The sequence below is a fragment of the Atractosteus spatula genome, chromosome 2 (assembly GCF_055471065.1).
Source record: "Atractosteus spatula isolate fAtrSpa1 chromosome 2, fAtrSpa1.hap1, whole genome shotgun sequence".
Taxonomy (NCBI): Eukaryota; Metazoa; Chordata; class Actinopteri; order Semionotiformes; family Lepisosteidae; genus Atractosteus; species Atractosteus spatula.
Window position 1 is genome coordinate 46,849,383 of NC_142707.1, and position 22,025 is coordinate 46,871,407.

Below are 22,025 nucleotides of genomic sequence, written 5' to 3' on the forward strand. Positions count from 1 at the left end.
AATAATAATAATAATAATAATAATAATAATAATAATAATTGCTTACACTTATATAGCACTTTTCTGGACACTCCACTCAAAGCGCTTTACTGGTAATGGGGACTCCCCTCCACCACCACCAATGTGCAGCATCCACCTGGATGATGTGACGGCAGCCATAGTGCGCCAGAACGCTCACCACACATCAGCTATCAGTGGGGAGGAGAGCAGAGTAATGAAGCCAATTCAATTCAATTCAGTTGTGAGTTGCAGGGTGATATGGCTGCTGGCAGTCATTAAATACCGAATATCACTGTGTATAGTAAAAAAAACATTCAATACAGGTCTATTATAACTATTATAAAGACTATTTTTCATCTATTTTATGCTGTTTTCATATGCAAGTATACCAATTCATATGTTCAGCCCAAATGAAAAGAAAAGCAGTTTAGGTGAAAACTAGGTTGATTTCTAAAAAGTTTTATTTTTAAAAGGTGCATTTTTGACATCACTTTGATGGGAGATTAAGTAAGGCTGCATAATTTTTAAATTTTAATTTGTTTATTAATTACAGCCAATAGAATATAAACAATTGACGTTTAAACCAAAATGGATGCGATCATGCTGGATTATGCTGAACCACAGATACTGTGGCTTACAAAATATGAGTTCATGGTTAATCCTCATCACTTCCCAATGCAGCCGGATCAAAATCTGGATCATCTTCATCGAGCTCTAAATCATCCATGTCCTGGAATAAAGACTCGTCCACTTCCACATTATTTCCAGCTGTAAAAGAGAAATATTTTAATATTTTTTAAATTTCATTAGAATTAACTATGTTCATATTTCTATAATCAAATTTAAAAAATGTAAAAAAAATGTGTTAAGCTACCCACCTTCCTCCAGAAATTTAATGTCAGATGTGTCAAGATTGTGGTCTGTTTCAAATAGCTGTTTACCTGGAAAAAAAAAAGGTCAGGTTTAATTTAACACTTTTTAAAAAATGCTTTTCTGGTTATATCTATTACTATCCTCAGTTACTGCAATACATTGCAGTGTTCAAAAGATTTCACCATAGCAAAAACCTCACCAGTGTGATGATTACACTGCTGTCACAGGTGTTCTTCATTGACATATTTTGTACACATATAGAGGAGGCTTTGCCATCGACTGTTCAGGTCAATTACTATTATTATACACCTAAATAAAACCGGATGATCAAGATAAGAAAAACACAACAGGCTTTCAAGCCAGCTGGGACTGGGATTCCTGAAGGTACTGCGCAGAACTGGCCGAGAGCAGCCAGAACCATGCGGTGAGGACTCGCCTGGTATACTTGGCATGAAACAGGGATCCCTGGGACGTGCCAGTTGCCCAAAAGCTAACATGTTGCCAGTGTGGGCCGCACCCATTCTCCTATCAATGCTAATTCTTCCGTATAGGCACTGTGGGCATCATGGCATTAAAAATGGCAAATCACCCTGACAGGTGCTCATTTCTGCACAAAAATGTACATGGAATAGACAGTATCCTCCCACAACAAGGTTCACTCAGCCAAGATGATTAACAACTGATGACTGTCATAATTCTGCAATTATTTCTTGGGTGAGAACAATAACCTGTAATCACTGTAACCTGGCTAATGTATCATTAGACAAGAGCAAAGTGCCTACCAGTAAGTTTACACTTTCCAGATTGCTCCTCCTCTTTCATTTTTTTCCTTTTCAATTCTGTCATCTCGAGCTCAAACCTTGCTTTCCAAGAAAGGAAATTTTCAATTGTGACAGGCGTGCCATGGAACTGTACCTGTATAAAAAGATACAAACACAGACCACTGTGCTTAGAAAATTGCAAAAGCAAGCAAATGGTGATTGATCCAATGCTTCAATTTCAAAGTAGTTATTATTAATTGAAAGCAAACTAGTCGCATCAAAAGCCATCTTGCATGGTGCTTAAAAGATCAAACAAACTATAGTGAATTTTCACTACACATAATTTGCATAATTTCAGAAAAGCCACATTACAAAACTACTGAAAGATGCATCTCAGGGTCATCTTTATTTCTCCACAGAACAATTTGTGCAAAGATTTCCTATACAGACCTTCTCCGCTTCCTCTGCCTCTTTCTCTTTCCTTCTCTTCTCTTCCTCTCTTCGTTTTTTTATCTGGTCAACAATTTCATTTAGTTTTTCCTGCACTGCAGTTACTAATGTGAAGATCATCACCATTCCAAGATTTTCTTCTGCCTGTAGGCAATGAGAGAAAAAAATGTGTCAACACTGTAAAAAACAGATGAAAATCAAGATGTCACAGACCATGAACATAAAACCCTCTAGCTGCAACACCTTAACACCTTTTTTCATCTCTCTAAAACTGAAACCCACCACCTAAGCTCTATGAATCCATATTCCAATACATTGTCCTGTTTTTAACATTTAACATTTTATTCCATCTGTATACTCAAACTGAAGACTTTTAAGGGTAAATTACAGTAAATACCAGCAAAAGCAAAACAGAAACAAATGAAATAAGTTGACTGAAAAATTGAATATGCTGATTTAGAACACCAATCACACGATCATATTCTGTCACTGATTCACCGATCATATTCAGATTGCCTCCAAGTTCAGTTGGGGCAATTTTGGTCATTCTTCGTGGCAATCTTCTTGAGATTTGCTCAAGCTCTCTCTAGGTGCTTGGTGATCACATATGGACAGTAAGTTTTCAAGTCTTTCCAGAGATTATCAATCAGATTGAACCATTTAAGAATACTTTCTTATTCTTAAGCCACTTAAGGGTAGCTTTTGCCTTGTGCTTTTGGTCACTGGCTCGCCGAAGCCTGATCCTTTTTTCAATTTTAGATCTGAAGCAGTTTTTTTTCTTCAAGATCCGCCAATACTTTTCTCCATCTATGTTCCTATCAGCCTTGAGAAATTTCACAATTCCTACTGAGGAGAAGCAGAACTATAACACAATGCCAGTCGTCTGCCTTGCCAGTTTTCTCCTTGCCCAGCTGCTCAGTTTGAAGGGACAGCCTGATCTAAGCCATATGTGGGTGCCTCCCATTTCTTAACGACTTCATCATGCTCAAAGAGATATTAAGGATCTCGGAAATGTGTTTATAACCTTTTCCTTATCTGTGCCTTTATACAACCTTATTACTGAGTTGTTCTGAAAGTTCCTTGGTCTTCAGAGTTGAATCTTTGCATAAATTCACCATCTAACTGAAGGACCTTACAGACCTTACAAAATGCACAGGAATAAAATACATCTCTTCACCTGTTGCTGTAATAGTGTTAGAATGTCTGTGATGTCACTGTCTTCAAGGTTATCCTGTGAAAAAATTTCATAAAGTGGAGGTTCATCGGGATACGTCTCTACATACGTAAACTTCAAAGTAGTCTGAACAGCTAGAAAAAAAAGAAAGAATTTTCAGTAAGTATACATCAAAAAAAGATCATGGATTTTGCATAACAATCACATTTTAGTCTAAATCTGCAATGTTAGTTTCTGTTATAATTATATATTCTGATACAGTTAGTTATTTATACAAAGTCACTTTAACACAAGTGAAATCTCCATATTTGCAAACATTCATTATCCTTTCATAAATAAATAATACCTTCTGAAAACAGCTGTGCACCACAAACACAACCACTGTCTTAAAATAGTTGGAACTCAGGTCATCTGGAATGATGACCACACTCCTAAAGGTCAGGGGGCAGTGTTTTTATTTCTCAGTCAATGACTGACTCTGTGTGAAGTAACTCCCTGGCTGAACAGATAACATTCTGTGGATGTTATAGACACCTGCATGTTCTGCCATATTTACCAACTACCTTTGACAGTTTATTCTCTTGCTTCTCCGCAAAGTCAGTATAACCAGTTCTGTTAGCTTTGAGCTACCAAGATGTATGAAAACTTCATAAATAACCGGTCAGTGACTGATGGCAGAACATCCAGTGCCATAAAGATTTCCATCAGGCTTCTAACAGCATTTGATTAAAACAGCAGCACTGTAAATATAATCTACCAGAATCACCAAATAGATTCATCCCATGAGTAAGTAAATATAACCAAGAAAGCAGTGACACAAATGGTTTAAGAAAATCTAAGACACTCAAGAAAAAAAGGTTAGTTAAAAAAATTGAATGTACTGCAAATACAGGTAAAATTCAGATATTAGAAAGCAAAAGAGCTGTGATAGTCTAAGTATTTCAAAGAGAAAAAAAGGAAATAAAAAGGAAACGACTAATAAATTAAATTAGATCTGGTTCTGGAGATCTGCAAGTTAGTTTAATTCAGCAACCAAATGAACTAGATGGGCTGAATGTCCTCCTCTCGTTTGTAACTTTCTTTATATACAGTATGCATATATACTGTACTTACACATCGATTTGTGTTTATGTGCATATTTAATGTTTTATAATAAAAGACTTTGGTTTTTGTGAATATGCATGATACAACTGATACACACACAACAGATATTCAGGAACAAGTAAAGGTGACCCGAAGTGACACCTGAAGAAGGCTCCACAGCCGAAACGTTGTGTTTTTTTTCCTCCCTTTTCAGCACAGAATAAACCTTTAATTGTTCCTTTGCAGTCTACGCATGCTGACGCAGCTAACTACTTGAGCTACAACGGAAATGCAGTACTTACTTTCATCATTTTCGCCTGCGTCAGAAGTCACAGTAATAGTAAAACTTGAAGGGTTTTCTGAAAGCACTGGCCATAAAAAGAACAATACAAATTAACCATTACAGTATTATTAAATTACTAAATAATAATAATAATAATAATAATAATAACAACAACAACAAAAGCGTATATTATACGAGATATGAATGTGTATCAAATAAGGCTTATGCATATATGGATTTGATAGCTTTTATTAAAATATAATAGATAACCAGTACGTTTGTACAGCGAATGTGGAAATGTATAAGCCTGAGTTATTATCGGAAATGCTCGAATGTTTTGCGTCTACATTTAACTATTGCATTGTATATTCACGCACTGCATAACTGTTTTTACTGCATAAACTGAAGCTGCTTTATTCGACTGCCCATCTAGCCTTGCAAACATGACGCTTCATTCAAAACCAAACAGCACTGGAACAATAAAACCTAATATATTAAGACATATCTAATTTTGTAGCAGATATACAGTTTTTCGAAAGCTTAGAAAATAAGAAAAAAAATAGGAAACCCAAGTACAGATTCCTGACAGAACTTACTGCAGCTGCAAACACTACACGTTTTCTCTGAAATTTCTACAAACTCTATGGTTAGTTTAAAAATATTACAGTACATACCTGTAAACGAATCCGGGTATATGGACTCCAATGCCTCCAACTCATTCCGCTGCTCCTCTCCGTAATCTGTCATTTTTTCCCACAATTTCCCATTGATTACTATATTACAAAAAATACAAATGAACAACCCGCAAATGAGGCCTGAAACAGATCGACTTCTCGGCAATCACAAGTCAGGTCTTCATCGCTGTTGATAAAACGCGTTTAAAAACAATATTGGATGATTAATTATTTCTGTGTACAATGAAACACTCGGAATATTTTCTTTGTATTTAATTTTTCATTTCAAATACCATTTTAAATCGTATTTAGTTGTATCTTTAATTGATTAGTCTGGGCCTTACGTGGAAGGTCGCACAGTAGTCACATGGCATGGGTGTATGGTTTGGAATGAGTTTTTCTTTGTAGGTGGTGAGCTCTAGCACGTTAAAGTACAGTATTCTGTGTGGTGCGATTTATATGTTAATTAGTATGTGTACGTTAACGATTCATAATGTTAAGTATAAAAGCCACCTTGGCTAAAGGCATTAATTATTAAAAGTGTTTCTATGTAAGGAAATGAAGTGAATTTAATACAAATGTTTGAAGAATTGCGGGAATAATTCTTCCTGTTTTCAATATGAGATATACTGGAGTACTAACTGAAAATTAATGTAGGTTTTTCGTATTTGTTTTCCTGCTCACTTTTTAAAATATTAAAAATTCTCTTTCTGCTGTACGCTAGAAAGCAACAAAATATTGTAGTTCGCAGGGCTTGATCAGGGCTTCATCATTATATCATCATGCCCATATCAGGCCCCCTTGTAATCTTCACTGTTCAAGACTAAAAGGGTCCGTTTCTCCAGCCTGTCAGTGTTGAATATACCCTTAAGGCTGCAGTTATTTGGTTTGTCTTCTCTGGACAGATTCCTGAGCAGCAATATATTTCCTATAACATGGCGATTAAAATAGTATACACTATTCTAAATGTGGCCTAACTGGTGCATTAGAAATTTTAAACATAACATTCTTTGATTTTGAACTCTACATTTTTGAAGTATATATTATTTTGTTTGCCTAATTTACTGCTTCCCTACATTGTCTAGAAGAATTAAATTGATATTAATTAAGAAGGGCAGTGGTCCAAGTACATACCCACATAGTAATTCAGTATTTTCCTCAGTTTGAATATTCATCCCATATTTTTACCCTCTGTTTTCTATCTTATAACCAATCCTCAATCCAAACACTCATTTTTCCTGAATGTCTGCAAAATGCAAATTGTAAATAAGGCATTTATTAGGAACTTTATAAAAAAATCAGAGAATCTAAATACACCATATTGCATGTCCTGTGTCTATCCATTTCAATTGTTGTTTGTCCAAATAAGTAATAAATTGGCCAGGTAAGACCTACCTTTTCTAAATCCATCATGAACACCGTGCCACCCCCAACCTGAAAATTACCAAAACAATTCCATTTTGTATGTTTCGCCAAGGCCATATCAATCAGAAAAATATTCAATTTAACTTTTGCACGCACACATTGGAGCCAATGGCAGGTTACGGTAGTAGAAAATAGAATGAGAGGAGATTTAGCACCACTAGATGGCAGAGACTTGCACAGTCTTCTTAGTGAAGACCAGAGAAAAAATGGTGTTTGGGATAAAAGAGCAGGTCAGGAAGGCAAACCTGTTATGCCATGCCCATAGATGAAAAATAGGGTGTAGCAAATTGGTAATTACCAGAGTCAGTTCTGAGGCAAGGTTTTAATGAGTTTATTGAACAAGAAATGGAATATTAGGAGAAATTAGAATAGGAAGAGTCCTGGGGCAAAACCAGCAACTCCACATGCTATTTTGACTCAATATCTGAGCTTAAATAGTGAATATGGTTCCTAATTAGTGGATAAGCCTGGCCTGTGCTTAATTGAGTTGGCCCTGATGAACTTCTTCCATGTGTGGAATGTTCAGGTGTTGATACCACAATACTGCATGTCATCAGGGCTCATCAGAGATTTCCAGGGAGCAGGTGGTTGTGCTGATGACAGTCTGGCCAACTCCTGGGGCCTTATAACCAGTGCTGCTCATATAGAAGACAGCAGCTATATCACCCTAAAACTCACAACTGGTAACACACTTAAGCTAAGCAGGTGTGAGCCTGGCCAGTACCTGGATGGGAGACCTTCTGGGAAAAGCTAAGATTGATGCTGGAAGAGGTGTTAGTGGGACTAGTAGGGGGCACTATACTGTAAAAAAAGCACTGTCCTTCAGACATAAAACATAAAACCAAGGTCCTGACTCTCTGTGGTCATTAAAAATCCCTGGGCGTTTCTTGAAAAGAGTAGGGGTGTAACCCTGGTGTCCTGGACAAATTTTCCATTGGCCTTTACCAATCATGGCCTCCTAATAATCTCCATCTATGAACTAGCTTAATCACTCTGTTGGTGCTGGTGTGTGGTGAGCGTACTCTGGCCGCTGTTGCTTCATCCAGGTGGTGGTGCGTGATAGTGAAGGGGAGTCCTGATTACCTGTAAAGCACTTTGAGTGGAGCGTCCAGAAAAGTGCTATATAAGTTTCAGGAATTATTATTATTATTATGATCGCCTGTAGAGTGAAATCAGAAAGAAGAGGAATAGATATCTGAGGGAAGGGCAAAAGGGTTGTTAAGGTAGAGTGAAAAAAGATAGGGATGAGGGGGGACATGCATAGATACATTGGTTAGTCTTAACAATGCACTGGCTGTGCAGTTATTAGGTGAAGGCTGTCCTAAGTATACAGTATATTAATAATAATAAACTTTATTTTATAAAGCGCCTTTAAAGGTGGCTTCTCAAAGCGCTTTACAGGATGACAATAACAATAAATAAGAAGATTACAACAATAAATAAGAAGAATACACAAGATAAGACACAATTACAATTACAACAATACAACAATAACAATAGAGGAGACTGTGGAAGGTGGTACTAAGAAGAGCAGAGGGGTGAAGAATGGAACCAGTTAAGTAAAGGCTTTTCTGAAGAAGTCTGGATTTGAAGGAGTTTAGAGAAGGTGACTCTCTGATATCCTTGGGCAAAGAGTTCCAGAGCTTGGGGGCATAACAGGAGAAGGCCCTGTCACCCATACAATGTAGACAGGCTTGGGGGACAGTAAGGAGGGCAGAATTTGAAGAGCAGAGGTTGCGAGGTGGGGAGTAGGGCGATAATAGTTCAGACAGGTATTGAGGTGCCAAGCCATGCAGAGCCTTATAGGTGAGCATGAGGATTTTAAAGTCTACGCGGAATTTGACCGGAAGCCAGTGCAAGGACTCCAGGATAGGAGTAATGTGAACACTTGCACTAGACCTGGTCAGGATTCTGGCTGCTGAATTTTGGACATACTGCAATTTGTTCAGAGTAGATTTAGATACCCCAGTGAGTAGAGCATTGCAGTAGTCAATTCGAGAGAATACAAATATGTTGATCAGCTTTTCAGCCACAGTTAATGATAGCATAGGGCGTAGTCTTGCGATATTTCTAAGGTGAAAAAAAGATGTTTTGACAGTATGCTGCACATGTGGGTCGAATGTTAAGCCAGAATCGAATATAACCCCAAGGTTTTTCAATTTTGATTGAAGCTCAAGTACAGAGCCATCTACAGATAGGGTTACAGGACTGGCTTTACGAAGTTGATGGGGGGTACCAATAAGCATGACTTCAGTCTTGTCACAGTTAAGATGAAGGAAGTTTTGAGTCATCCAAATTTTTATGTCAGAGATGCAGTTAGATAGAATAGAGACAGCCACATCAGTGTCAGGTTTGGTATGGATGTATATTTGAGTATCGTCAGTGTAAAAATGAAAGCTGAGGCCATGTGATCTTAAAAGTTGACCAAGTGGGAACATGTAAATGCTGAAGAGCAAGGGGCCCAGTATTAAGCCCTGGGGGACACCAGACTTGACAAGACCAATTTCAGACCTGTACCCATTGAGAGAGACAAAGTGACAGCAATCAGTGAGGTAAGATTTAAACCATTTGAGGGCAGTGCCAGAAACTCCAAACACAGTCTCGAGATGAGAAAGTAAGATGTTATGGTCAACAGTGTCAAAGGCAGCACTGAGATCAAGAAGGATGAGTATGGAAAGAGAACCAAAATCAGAAGCTATTAGGAGATTGTTGGTGACTTTGACCAGGGCAGTTTCTGTGCTGTGAAGTTGAAGGAAGCCAGATTGGAGGGGTTCAAAAAGGTTGTTTGTCATGAGGTGGTTATGTAACTGAAGTGTGACAGCACGTTCTAGAATTTTAGAGAGAAAGGGTAAGTTGGAGATGGGGCGAAAGTTGTTAAGATTGTCGAGAGCCATGTTAGGCTTTTTTGGCGCGGGGGTAATGGCAGCAGTTTTGAGGACCGTTGGTACAATGCCAGTGCTCATGGATTCATGTATAATATTGAGGACAATGGGACAGAGAGAAGAGAAACAGGACTGGAATAAATTGGTGGGAATGGGATCTAAAATAGATGTGGTGGGTTTCGTGCGTGTAACTAGTTTGTTGAGGGATGCTGAGTCAAGAAGAGAGAAGCTGGAGAGACGGGAACCAGAGAAGTTGGATGAGGAGGGAGGAGGTATGAAAATGATATGCGTAGTGGAGAGAATGTGATGCCGGATATTGTCAATCTTTGAACTAAAGAAATCTAAGAATGTGTTGCAAAGTTGTGATGAGGCAGGTAATGTGGTAGGGCAGTTTGGCTTGAGCAATCTATTGTTGGTGGAGAAAAGATGTCTGGGGTTGTTTTGGTGATTTTCAATGATGTGAGAGAAATAGGTGGATCTAGCAGACTCTATAGTAACCTGATATTCAGATAAGTAATCTCTCCAGGCCTGATAATGTACATTTAGGCCGGAAAGACGCCACCTACGCTCAAGTTTGCGAGAGGCTGCCTTCATGGATCACAGATGGTCATTGTACCAGGGGGCAGGGCAAGAGAAAGAGATGGTTTGAGTTTTTAAAGGAGCAAATGTGTCGAAGGTAGATAAAAGAGCACTGTCAAGTAACTGTATTTTGACCTCTAGAGGGTCAGAGGAAGAGAAACAGGATAAGGAGGACAGAACAGAATTTGCAAACCTTGGGTGATCAATTGATCGCCAGTTGCGGAAATTGCGGAGATTGAAGAGAATGGCTAAGTGCTCAGAGAGGCCTAGATCAAGGGGAGAGCAGTGGGAGACAAAGGAGTCATTTGCAATAATTAAATCTAAGGTGTGTCCTTTGTTATGTGTAGGGGTACAAACAAACTGAGTAAGGTCAAAGCATCCCAAAAGAGAAAGGAAGTCTTTAGCCAGACTGGAAGAGGTTGAATCAATGTGTACTGTATATTAAAGTCCCCTAGAATAAGGATCCTTTTAAACTTAAGGCATAAGAATGAGAGAAAATCAGCACACTCACCTAAGAAGGCTCCACTGGGTTTGGGTGGTCTATAAACTGTGGCAATAATAGTAGATTGGGGGATAGATAATCCCCCAATTCCCCAAGCTAATACCAACCTCATGCATCTCAGCTATAGACTTGGCGAACCTATCACATGCTCACATCGGGACTTGGTTATATTCAGCAGAGGTGAAGGAGAGAGTAACTTCAACTACTCCTTGAGCACTTGGGAATATACAGTATCTTGTACTCTTCATGGGATTCCAGTGCTTACATAATTCACACTTCGGACCTTTGACCAAGGTGTTATATGATCTGTCTACAGCTGCATTAATAGAAAGTATGACCAATTAAACTCTCCCAAAACATACAGTATCTTCAAATATATATTTATCTTATTCCTCCCTCTCTTCATCTGCTTTTCCATCTGCTGGAGTAGTTTTCGGACCTGTGCAACCAGCCATCCTTGGATTATGTGATAATTCCTGTTGCAATCTGGACAGTTCTTTTGTAGAGGGACATAAATAGCACACACATCATAAGCATCAGAAACAGTTACCATATTTACATTATACAAAAAAGTATTTGTTTGGACCAGATGGAAAAATTCCATCTGCAGCCACAGAGTGTGTTTGTGGACATTGGGATGGTTTCCTGGATCCATAGGGAGAGGTAAAACAGAGCTCACATTGACATCTTAATCTGTGAACAGTCTTTACATTTTCCCTGACAGCACTGCTCTTCCATGCCTGGTCCCCAGAGTAAGGAATGTCTTTTTACCCTACTTTTACCCCATGATAAAAAACAGGTATTAAGATAAGATAAGATTTTATTGTCCCCTGAGGGAAATTGTTTATGGACACACAGCACTCTTGTACATTTAAATAGAATGCAAACAAAAAAAAGAAGAAGAAAAGAAAAACATTGCACATTATGCTATTACAAAAAATAAGAAAAACTTTGCACATCATTCTATTGCACATGTAAAGTAGACAGCATAACAACATGTAACATTTACAACACATCACAAAACATATTGCACTTTGAGTTGTTGTAACAGACAAATAAGTTCTGGATCCCGAGATGAAGTTTAAACAGATGAGTTTTATTGCATGCAAGGAACAATAAAACCGAAGTATTGTTCGAAATACCAGTACAAAACTTCCAGTTTATATAGCACTTTTCAGCTGCTTCTGACGTAGCTCGTTACCATGGTAATGGGGGGGAGGTCACGGTGTTCGGACAGTCCCCCAGGCTTTGACCACTCTTAATGGTCAGTTTTAGGTTTCCTTCCTTGGGGGGGGGGGGGGGGGTTCTAGCTGGGATCTGGAATCCTTATCAGTAATCCCCCTTTCCTGCCATAACTTGCCTGGAATGTCTTGTGAATGTGGGAACCCTAAAACGTTTGCCAGAAGGAAGAAGTTGATATTCAGAGCTGAGGATGTGGGGAGGATCTTATATAATTTTTCCAGCCTGTTTGATTTCGGATTTTTCAAAGATTGTCTGCAGGGAGGGATGCTGTTTCACTCCCATGACCTTCAAAGCTGTCTGGATGAGGCAGGTAATTTGCGATTTTAAATGAATTGATAGATTACCAAACCACACTGTAATACCATATCTGATAATGCTCTCCATTACAGCATGGTAAATGAGTAGCATTACTTCCTGTCAGACCTCAAACACTCTTAGTCTTCCCAGGAAATACAAACGCTGCTGAACTTTGGATCAAACACTCTCAACATGAGTAGTCCAGCACAGGTTACTGTCTAGACTCTATGTGTACACCTAAGTACTTATAATGAATCAACCTGAGTGATAAGTTCATTGTGGATTCCTACATGTCAGTGATCACCAACTGCTCTGGGATCAAAAACTATTTATTTTGTTTTTTGTATTACATTTGTTTCATTTTGCAGTTGTTTTATTTTTCTTTCAGGCTCTAATTCTCTCTACACACAATAAAAAATGACTTTTCCTGTCTTTTCTCTGACCAGTCCACCACTCCAACTGATAACAACCTTTCTTCTGGTTTTGACAGTTCTTAAGCTCTTTTCTTCATTTAGCCCCCTCTACAGTGCATTAAATATTTTATTTTCATCTAGATTCTGTGGCAGTTAGCACAGATGTACAGGTAATGGAGAAACAAATGGATACACCTGGGAAAATGGGGGATACTGAGCATTTTGAAAGCAGGACTTCCACACAGGTATGGCTTTTGCATTAATTTAGCAAATAACATCCCAGCATGCTTAGGGTTAGGTATACAAATGATGGACAGGTGCAAAGGCAGTGGACCACTGAGCAGTAGAGAAATGTGACCTGGTCAGATGAATCACCCTTCACCATGTTCTCTAAGACAGTAGTATACACTTCCATCAAACAGGTGTGAGTTGATTGGCTTTCTTGTGAAACAATTGTTGCATCCCTCCTGCAGAATTCCATATACTGGTAGACTCCATGCCATGGCACATATAGGCCTTATTGGTTACATGTGGTTGGCCAACAACCCTATTTAGTGACTTTACATTGGTGCTTCCATTTGATTGTTTACTGCCTGTGATATGGCTGTTGGAACTCCTCTAGGATGCTCCACATGTCACACAAGCTGCTGTAGTGATGTTAGGGGATTTAATTTACTGAAGAATTTAGAAATGAGAAAAGTAAATTGACAGAGTGCTTTGGCGACTGCTAAAAATCAGTCAAACGCAATAACAAGCAATTAGACATGCAGATCCTAAATATACAACACACAATTTATAAACACAACACCAAAACATGCATAGCGCACCAACATGTGCTGTTTTTGTGAATTGATCTGCCATGATACAGATGATTTATCATTCACTCAGGAATTACAGAGATAATCATTAATAATGTCACAGTTAAAATATATTAACTATAACATTCGTTATTGTCTACCTCTGAAGTTATATCAGTTTCAAATAGTTAATCACATTCATACACTCAAAGACAAGTAAATATGCATTTACTTTTGGGATCAAGAGTTTATCATACATGTTTAGAATAGTAGTTTTATACTCAAAGATCCACTGGCCAAACATTTCAAGAGTTTTGAATTTCCTACTGAAAACAGACCTAGACTGCATTCGTCGCAGTGGTCCAATCTCCTTCGGTTTACTGGGTCTAGGCTAGTAGTGTCCTGGTGTGCAGAGAGAGAGGAGGGAAGTAAGAGCATTGTTTAGCTGCTGCTGGAAGAACAAGAAAGCTAACAGTGTACGCACAGTGTCTGACTTGGTCCGGCCTTAAGTGATGCGGGTGGGAAAATCTCAGTTTGTCCCAGCTATACCTCTATACTGAATATGCTGTGATATTCAGAATGCCAACAAAAAGAGTTAAACTCGAATCATTTTGTTGATCAGGTGAAATATCAATTACTGTAGTTCGCATCTCGCAAGATTTCTTTTGTTGCAGAAAGATTTGTAGGCAGAATTTGGTTATGTCTGGCTAGGCCTGGCATCTTGAATAAAGTTAAAGTCCTGAATCTGACAACTTGCAGTCCCGTGATTGGTGATGTTGTCAGATTGCAAAGTAAGATGGAAAGAGAAAGAAGCTGTCCTTTTGAACCGGATGATGATTGGTTGTGATGTTTTCAGGTGGCGTGGTATCCACACCCTGCATGTTCCTCATTGGTTTGTCATCTTTTGGATGATTGATTGTGACCTGCAGCTTAAGATCATTGCTCAGTTGTGGTAGTATAGTATACAGTATGTCTGTGGACACATGGGCATTCATACCTGTGCATCCGTCCGCCATGAAGAGTACTCTCCTGGTTTGTGTCACAGTTGCAGGATGTGCTGCTTTTTAGAGATGTCCTTTTCAGCTGCATTCCTAGTGCTTTAGACAGAGTCCTGAGCTTTTAAGTTTTTATCTTCTCAAGGTCAAAGAAAGATTATTAGAAAACTTCTAATAACTTCTTAGTGTGATAATATGTCTTGCTGCTAAACTGAAGATTACTGGTTTAAACATTTTTTTTAGGTTTGAAGTGTACATTACATTTGGAGAATTATTTGTTTGGAGATGGCAGCTCAAATGCTGTCAGCCTCCAAGCCTAGAATTGGCACCTCTGACTAATCTCTATCTGTCATCTTAGAAAAGCACTTTGAAAAACAGTTTCCAAAAGTAATGTCAGAATACAAACAGACCTATTTGTATCTGTGACACAACTGCAAAAGCAGGGAGTACTTCAAATACAAGCACTGTAATCTTTGAATTTTGTATAGCCATGGCCTTGCAATGTCAGCTCTCTTACCTGTACGTAGAGGGGGAGGTTTTTACATGCAATGCTGTCCACAAAAGGGGATTTTTGTTTTGTTTAAGAATCAGTGATTATTTTTTTTCCGTATCACTTCTTGCACACTTCAAGTAATAAATGATCCATTTATGAAAACCCTACCACAAATACAGGACACAGCATGTTTTTACATGATTCTGTAACACAGCCTTTTGATAATCCCCAGAGGAGTTTTACACACCCGAGTCCTTCATGCACTCTGGTCCCACAGGCGTAGTAAAATACTCTTCCTTTGTGCTGTTGTCAGCTATACTGTACCTCGCAAGCTCTCGACATTTATCCCAGCGTTCTCTTTTTACAAACAGTAAAATACAATACCAAAGATAAAAGGAAACTGCAGACCCACTATTAAAATTCAGGCTCAAGACAATTTCAGGACAATAACGTATTACCAATAATATCTAGCTAATGGAATGGATGGTATACAAATCCATTTACTTCTTAATATAGGACTCCATTACAGGTAGTTGCCCAAGCAGAGTGATTTTGGCAGTAAATAAATACACCTTTAATGGAGACACATGAGTTGTGCTAACTGTAAGGGAATACAATATGATTTGTGTTTAGTTAATTGATTGTTTCTCAGAATACACTAAGAGTTGTCCTAACTTAAACTACTCTGGTTATTGTCAAGACTTGGATAATCCTATGTGGCAAAGACAAGACTTCATTTTCCTAAATTTATGTTCTACAACTGGAGGGTATCCAGACAAGAAACACAATTAATTTTAGCACACTGTGAGTGGTATTATTTTGTGTACCATGTTATTAAGAGTACCTAAGGTCTTGTATTAAAATGTTTAAAAATGTCTTTGATTAAAAAAATGAAATGTTAGTTAAGGCATATTGTTATTAGTTAATTGTTAAAAGCTTGTATTTGTGCAAAGAGATTTACATTAGTATTTTTTTTAAAACAGGCTACCATGTACAATATTAGTGAAAATTGCACTGGAAATATTTTGAAGCATTAATTGTTGTAAAAAATGATCCAGTATATTTTTAAAATGAAAGGCAATACATGTTTGACAAAAATATATTTTAGAGTTTGTTAATAATTCTGGTCAAAAACAGAATTGCATTTGAATTGCATTAAAATACACAAAGAAAATTGAAATAAAAAATATTTTTAGAGAGCAGGAATTCATACTATTACAGTACTGAATTGTAAATAATGGAACTTTATAACAGAGTTTGTGTTCTGTAGTCTTTAACAATTACTGTACATTCAATGAATTAAAAAAGGCTTATGATGCTTTATGGAGAGGGAACTTCCATCTCCTTAAGACATTTCTATTCCTTCTTCAAAAGCCAAAACTGGTTTTCTTTCATCTGTATTGTCCCTCTCTGCACGATCTACATACCTCTGCAAGGTGCTGTAATACTGCTCACTTGTAGAGAAGGTGTACAGTTTTGAAATTTCTTCCCAGGCAGTGTGATCTGGGAAAGGGAATGCCTCAGGATCTCGGTTTTCAAAGAAGCTCTTCAGATTTCTGTTGGCCAGCTTGGTTGCGTAATCTTCGGCATAGTGTTCAAACTGTTCCTTTTCCTTCTCAATGTACCTTCTCCAGAAGGTGAGCTGTAGGTAGCTCACTTGAGATCGACAGTTCTTACAGCAGATACCAATCAATCCGGCCGTTGCAGCACAAATAATGATACACCACCCTAGAATCTGACAACACAACAATAGTTTATTATTATTATTATTATTATTATTATTATTATTGGTGGCAGAGTGACCCTGTGTTTAGCATTGTCCATTTTGTTGCTGAGGCCCTGGGTTCAATTCTTTGAATTCTGAACTTGGGGTGCTCTCTGTGTGGAGTTTGTGTGTTCTCCTTGTGTTTCATGTTTGTTTGTGTGCCCTGTGATGGACTTGCGACCTGTCCGATGTGTAACCTGCCATGCAGCCATTGCTTGCAGCATAGACTCCGGCTCCCCACTGCTCCCTGGTACAAGATCCCTGACAAAAGTAGGTACAAACGAATGTGCTATATAATATTTCTGCACTGTACATCAAGAGCTTTTTTAGGATGATACTGTTTACACATTTGGAACACCATGTGCAGAGAGCATATGGAGGAGGGTGATAATGCTCATTCTTCTTTACTATGTCTCAAAATTTGCTTTTACCTTTGAATCGAGGATAATGGCCTCCTTTTTTTTAATACAGATATCAGATATTGAGCCTAGTATTTCAAATTGTATGTATGCTAACATAATTAGACCACACGCATAATCTGTCCAAGTGATTGGTTCTCCTCGTGTAAGGACGGGGCATCTCTTGCCTTCACACATAAGAGACAATTATATATTAAAAGACAGGATAAGTTATTTGGGGCTGAGAAACTATTAGTACTCCAAAGACCTTTCAATTGAATTCAGTTTGCCTTTATTAGCTATCTTATGGTGCCCAGTCAAGATGAGCTCTGCTCAATGTTTTCACTTTGCTTCTTTATTCTGACAACTTTGTGTCTCAAAGTGCTGGACTAGCTTCTCAGATAGTCTTCTTCCATCTGGTTCAGTCAAGGGCGGTGATAACCTAGCAGCTGATATTGATATTGATCTTTATGCTTGCCTTAACCTTATCTGTAAAAGCAGTGTAGGGGTCAATTTTGAATTAAATTGACAATTGCTGATAAACCACAAAACTAGTCTCAATGATAAAGATTGGAATTTAAATTTGAATGAAAGGATGTAGAATTTAATTCCACAAATCTTAATTATTTTAAAAACATGAATGCCTCATTTATTTTATATATCAATAGAAACAACACTAATGTGTTTGTACAAAAGCCATATCTAAAACAGTAGAAAATATAAATGAAAAAAAAAGATTTATTAAATGAGATGCCTGAAGTTTAAAGCAGACTGCTACTTTGTTCCATTCATTTTCTAACCACTTATTCCAGTTTGGGGTTATAGGGGAGCTGGAGCCTGTCCCAACAAGGTAGAAGAAAGGGTACACTCTTTCCAGGACAACACACCAGTCCATCACAGGGCAGAGATGGACACAAACACACTTACACCAGGGCCTCTTTTCCCAGAAGACAATTAACCTGCCGGTGGATAGAAACCAGAGCACCCAGAAGAAACCCATGCAAACAGAGGGAGAGGGAACAAACTCCACACAGATAGACTCCCAAGTCTGGAATTGGGCCCAGAGTCCCAGCGCTGTGAGGCAGCCATGCTAACCACTGTGCCATAGTGACTCCTGTAACTGTTCATAATGCTCCCCAATCCTTCTATGATCAGGCTTATCTTCAGAGACATGAAGATGGCAAAGATCAACCAAGAAACTCGGAACCATTTAATCTGAAATGAAAGGGAGGAGAATTGGGAGAGAAAATGTTCCCACGTAGATGCAAAAAGAATAAATACACAAAACAATATATCCATCATAGGGCCAAGTCATTCATTTCTCACAGGTAAAAGAAAAAAAAGGCTACAAGCCCTTGCAGTTATACTAGCAGGCAACTATGGAGTAAATTGAAACATTTAATTGAAACAGCAGTAAAGGGATAAGACATAATTCCCATATTGATTAGGGGATAAAATTGAATCAATGGGAATGAATAGCAGCATTTAAAAATAATTTGCTTGAGGCATAGAACTAATTCATTCCAAAAGTAAAGCAACAAGCAGTGGCCTAAATGATTACACAGAGTAATTCATAAATATACAGCATATATCAGGAGAAAACAAGCACTATATGGGACAAAGACCAAAAGCCAGGTTAAATGCATGATGAACTGCAAGCACAAGATGTTAGAAAGGCTAAGAGAGAGATAAAATGGCTGTAAACCAACAGTAAGGAATGAAGCATCTTTTAGATATAATGGACTATGAATGGTTATGTAATGTAAATGTAAGGTTCTCAATAGGTTCTTCCTCTAAAACATTAAGCTGTAATCAAAATATGTTATATTATAATTATACAAAGTATTAGTAAGACCTTAAACAGAACATGAATTTTGCATTGCTTTTAGTAACCACAGGAAGAAAGGACTTTGCTGTGCTGGATCAGTGGAAAGAATATTGACCAGCTGCCAGGCAGGGCTCAAAGACACATCCTACAGCACACTGATTACATTCTGGACACATCCTACAGCACACTGACTAGATTCTGCTTAATTCTCCACATGTCCGTGAAAATAATTCACATGACCTTTTAAATGCTTATCTTAAAACTTGAATAAAAATATATTTTTAATTAACTGACCAAAGAAATAAAGGCAATTAAGAACACGAGAAGTCAACACTGATAACAGAAACACCATTGGAGCATTTGCACTTTACAAGCATTTACTAACTCCCCCCCCCCCACAGTTTCATCTAAATAATAAATGAAATACTTCTTACTGCATGTGCAATTTCTGTCTTGTCAGACACACTGCTTATCTTTATAGTCTTGTTTCTAATATAGGCCTGACACTTTCTGGATATCAATAAAAGACAGTCGTCTTCTTAAACTTTTATGGGGAGGAGACCATTAGCAATCAGAGACATAGAAAGGCTGTTGTTTGCACTCATGAAAGAAATAATTTATATAATTAAGTCATATGGAATTAAGCTGCAGTGGAATTTACAAGACACATTGGCTCCCAGGACCAACATCTCTTGACCATTTTATCAAAGCATGCCAATATTGCTGTGAATCTGAATTTACTGTATTTAAGAAAATTGCTATAATCATAGACAAATATTCTTTATTCATTGAAAACCAGCACAGCTTTGTTTTCTCGTTTGTACTTTTTATCCCCCTCCCCCCCCTTACCTGAGATTGTGCACGCAGCATCAGCAAAAGATCCTGATTGTCTTCTTTGGGCAGGTTCGATTTCCCACAGGGTACTCGCGGCAGCTCCATCTTGCATCTGTACGTTTTATTCTTACAGAAAAGGTTGACTACTTCATTGGATTCCAGACCACTCACCGCACATTCATAGAATGTCCCGTTCAGCAGAGCCACGGAAAGCCACATTACAGGAGCCACACAAGCCCCCACGGAGATTCGGATGAAGACTTTCACACAGCCCAAGCAGTTGCCTCTGGGACACAGTTTCAGAGGGTTGAGGCAACACCCAGTGAAGAGCCTCCACATTCTCGTACTGAAAAAGTACCCAAGAACTAATAAAACAAAAGCTGGGCTTAGAAGGAAAGTCAGGCCATAGAAAAAATTTTGGCTTCTGTTGCACGGACACTGGAAAGAAACCATAGAAAAGATACGCTCTCCCCCAATTGTCAAGATAGCCATGAAACTGTATCCTATTGTAGATTTCTGATTAATTACAAACCGCAGCACAGATTGAAAGGCATCCATGTTGAAGATAATAATATTAAGGTTCGCACACTGTTCAGACGGAAATCAAAATGCACAGAAGCCAACTCCACACACGACATGCAACAACTCTGTGTACTTCCTTTATCAGACACCCAAACTGTGCAGCTGCTTGACTGAATGTTTTTCTTTGTGCTCTGCTTCTGTTTTTTTTCATTGCTCCTCCCATTCTTCCTCTCTCTCAAAGTGAGAACTAGACACTGGCTGCACATACATATTTTAGACAAATGGTCTGTGATTAATCAGACCTGAAACCGGAAAATCAAGTTTAACTGCTAGAAGCTGTAAGTTACAGTAGTTTTTCTCTAATGAAAGTATAATCATGTCAGGTATTTTGCTACTTGAGCAGAAAGCTATTTTTCATACAGTTTATTTTACCCGCATACAGTATGTAAAAGATTTAAATAAACATTTTTCTGACACAACAAGGCTTTATAAAAATAGCTCAAACTTGATTATTATTATTAAATGTTACCAAAAACTATTATTTTGTACCAAATTCTTTTTGTACCATTTTGAAGATATAACTCAGTACAAGACGGCAGACTACTTTACGTATGTTTTTCAGATATTATAGTGCTTCAAGTTGCCCAAGCTTAAAATATACTGGATCCCACTGATGTAAAAAGGCATTTCCTAGCTGAGGAATAAATAGAAGAACACATACAATACAAATGCAAGTTGCTTCAACAGGCTAAGTGAATTAATAATCTGTAATAGGTGGTCAATTATGTGAAATGATAACCAGTAGTGATTTTTGTGGGCATTTTCAAGTGGATAACTTTATCAAAGTGATAAGCTAAACCACTGGTGCACATCTTTCATCCTCAAGGCCCAAATCTAAACTGGGTGAACTTTTCAAACAAATACTTCCATCTTGTTCAAATGTGGCGCATACTGTACGTAGCTTAATGCTCAGGGGGAACTTAAATCTGGCACTAAAGCCTCTGACTATTGGAGTTAACCTTACATCACAACCACTGCTAACCACGTGTAAGAAAAATAGTGGCCATAACAAGACCTCTGACCAGTTTCAGTTTCTTTGCAAAAAGTGAAGCAAAACCTTTGTTTGCGTTATCAGACATGTAACTTTGTTCCATTACTAAATGCAAATCTCACAAGCGCAATAGAGAATTACAGGATACAGACTGTGTATGTGCAAAATGTTAATATGGCACATACGTAATTTATGACTAATTTAATCAATCCTTTTTATGTCTTAAGAAAAACAATTTTATCAACAACATCTGTGCACTGCAAAACCCAGCTTGTTTTGGGTTTAGAGCAAAAAAAAACCTCACATGAAGAAACAGAACAGTCTTTACCATAAAGAGCTTTACCTTGGCAAATACCCACAAGACATCTTAATGTCCTCTTCAGCAAACTATTATGATTAATAGATGATTAAGCTACAACACATCTGACTAGAACATATGGAGGTACAGTAGGCTTTATTCCTTTGCAGATGGACTCTCCTAGACAGGGCGTGCAGTGCCATCCCAGCATGACACAGAGTCATGTTTCAGATTGGTTCCTCTAAAGCACATTAAGATTGCAATTGTTTTGCCACATTTAATTCATCATGCCATGGGATTGCTGCTATTATGATTTTTTAAAATTCCTCTTTTCGCAAAAACTGCAGGCACCAGAAAATAACACTCTCAGAGAACATGACAGGACATGTATTTTCCTATGCAAATT

At 38.0% G+C, this 22,025-nt stretch overlaps 2 protein-coding genes across 2 annotated transcripts; both read right to left on the reverse strand.

Moving 5' to 3' along the window:
- Positions 1–442: 442 nt before the first annotated feature.
- Positions 443–5,449, reverse strand: rwdd1 (RWD domain containing 1). The gene is made up of 7 exons (XM_088909500.1): positions 5,299–5,449; positions 4,644–4,709; positions 3,262–3,392; positions 2,085–2,228; positions 1,656–1,788; positions 879–941; positions 443–768 (listed from the first exon to the last, which is right to left on the reverse strand). Exons 1-7 carry the CDS (start codon positions 5,369–5,371, stop codon positions 656–658), a joined length of 723 nt encoding a protein of 240 aa, XP_088765626.1. The 5' UTR covers positions 5,372–5,449; the 3' UTR covers positions 443–655.
- Positions 5,450–16,008: 10,559 nt separating this feature from the next.
- LOC148839764 (calcium homeostasis modulator protein 5-like) lies at positions 16,009–20,444 on the reverse strand. The gene is made up of 2 exons (XM_088909718.1): positions 19,764–20,444; positions 16,009–16,658 (listed from the first exon to the last, which is right to left on the reverse strand). Exons 1-2 carry the CDS (start codon positions 20,304–20,306, stop codon positions 16,269–16,271), a joined length of 933 nt encoding a protein of 310 aa, XP_088765844.1. The 5' UTR covers positions 20,307–20,444; the 3' UTR covers positions 16,009–16,268.
- Positions 20,445–22,025: the final 1,581 nt, after the last annotated feature.

Coding starts and splice junctions, on each gene's coding strand:
- LOC148839764 (XM_088909718.1), bottom strand. CDS start 20,306: ATGGATGCCTTTCAATCTGTGCTGCGGTTTGTAATTAATCAGAAATCT. Junction 16,659..19,763: donor TGCTGCGTGCACAATCTCAG/GTAAGGGGGGGG, acceptor TTGTGTTGTCAG/ATTCTAGGGTGGTGTATCAT.
- rwdd1 (XM_088909500.1), bottom strand. CDS start 5,371: ATGACAGATTACGGAGAGGAGCAGCGGAATGAGTTGGAGGCATTGGAG. Junction 2,229..3,261: donor TAACACTATTACAGCAACAG/GTGAAGAGATGT, acceptor CATTGCCTACAG/GCAGAAGAAAATCTTGGAAT. Junction 1,789..2,084: donor AGGCAGAGGAAGCGGAGAAG/GTCTGTATAGGA, acceptor CTTTTTATACAG/GTACAGTTCCATGGCACGCC.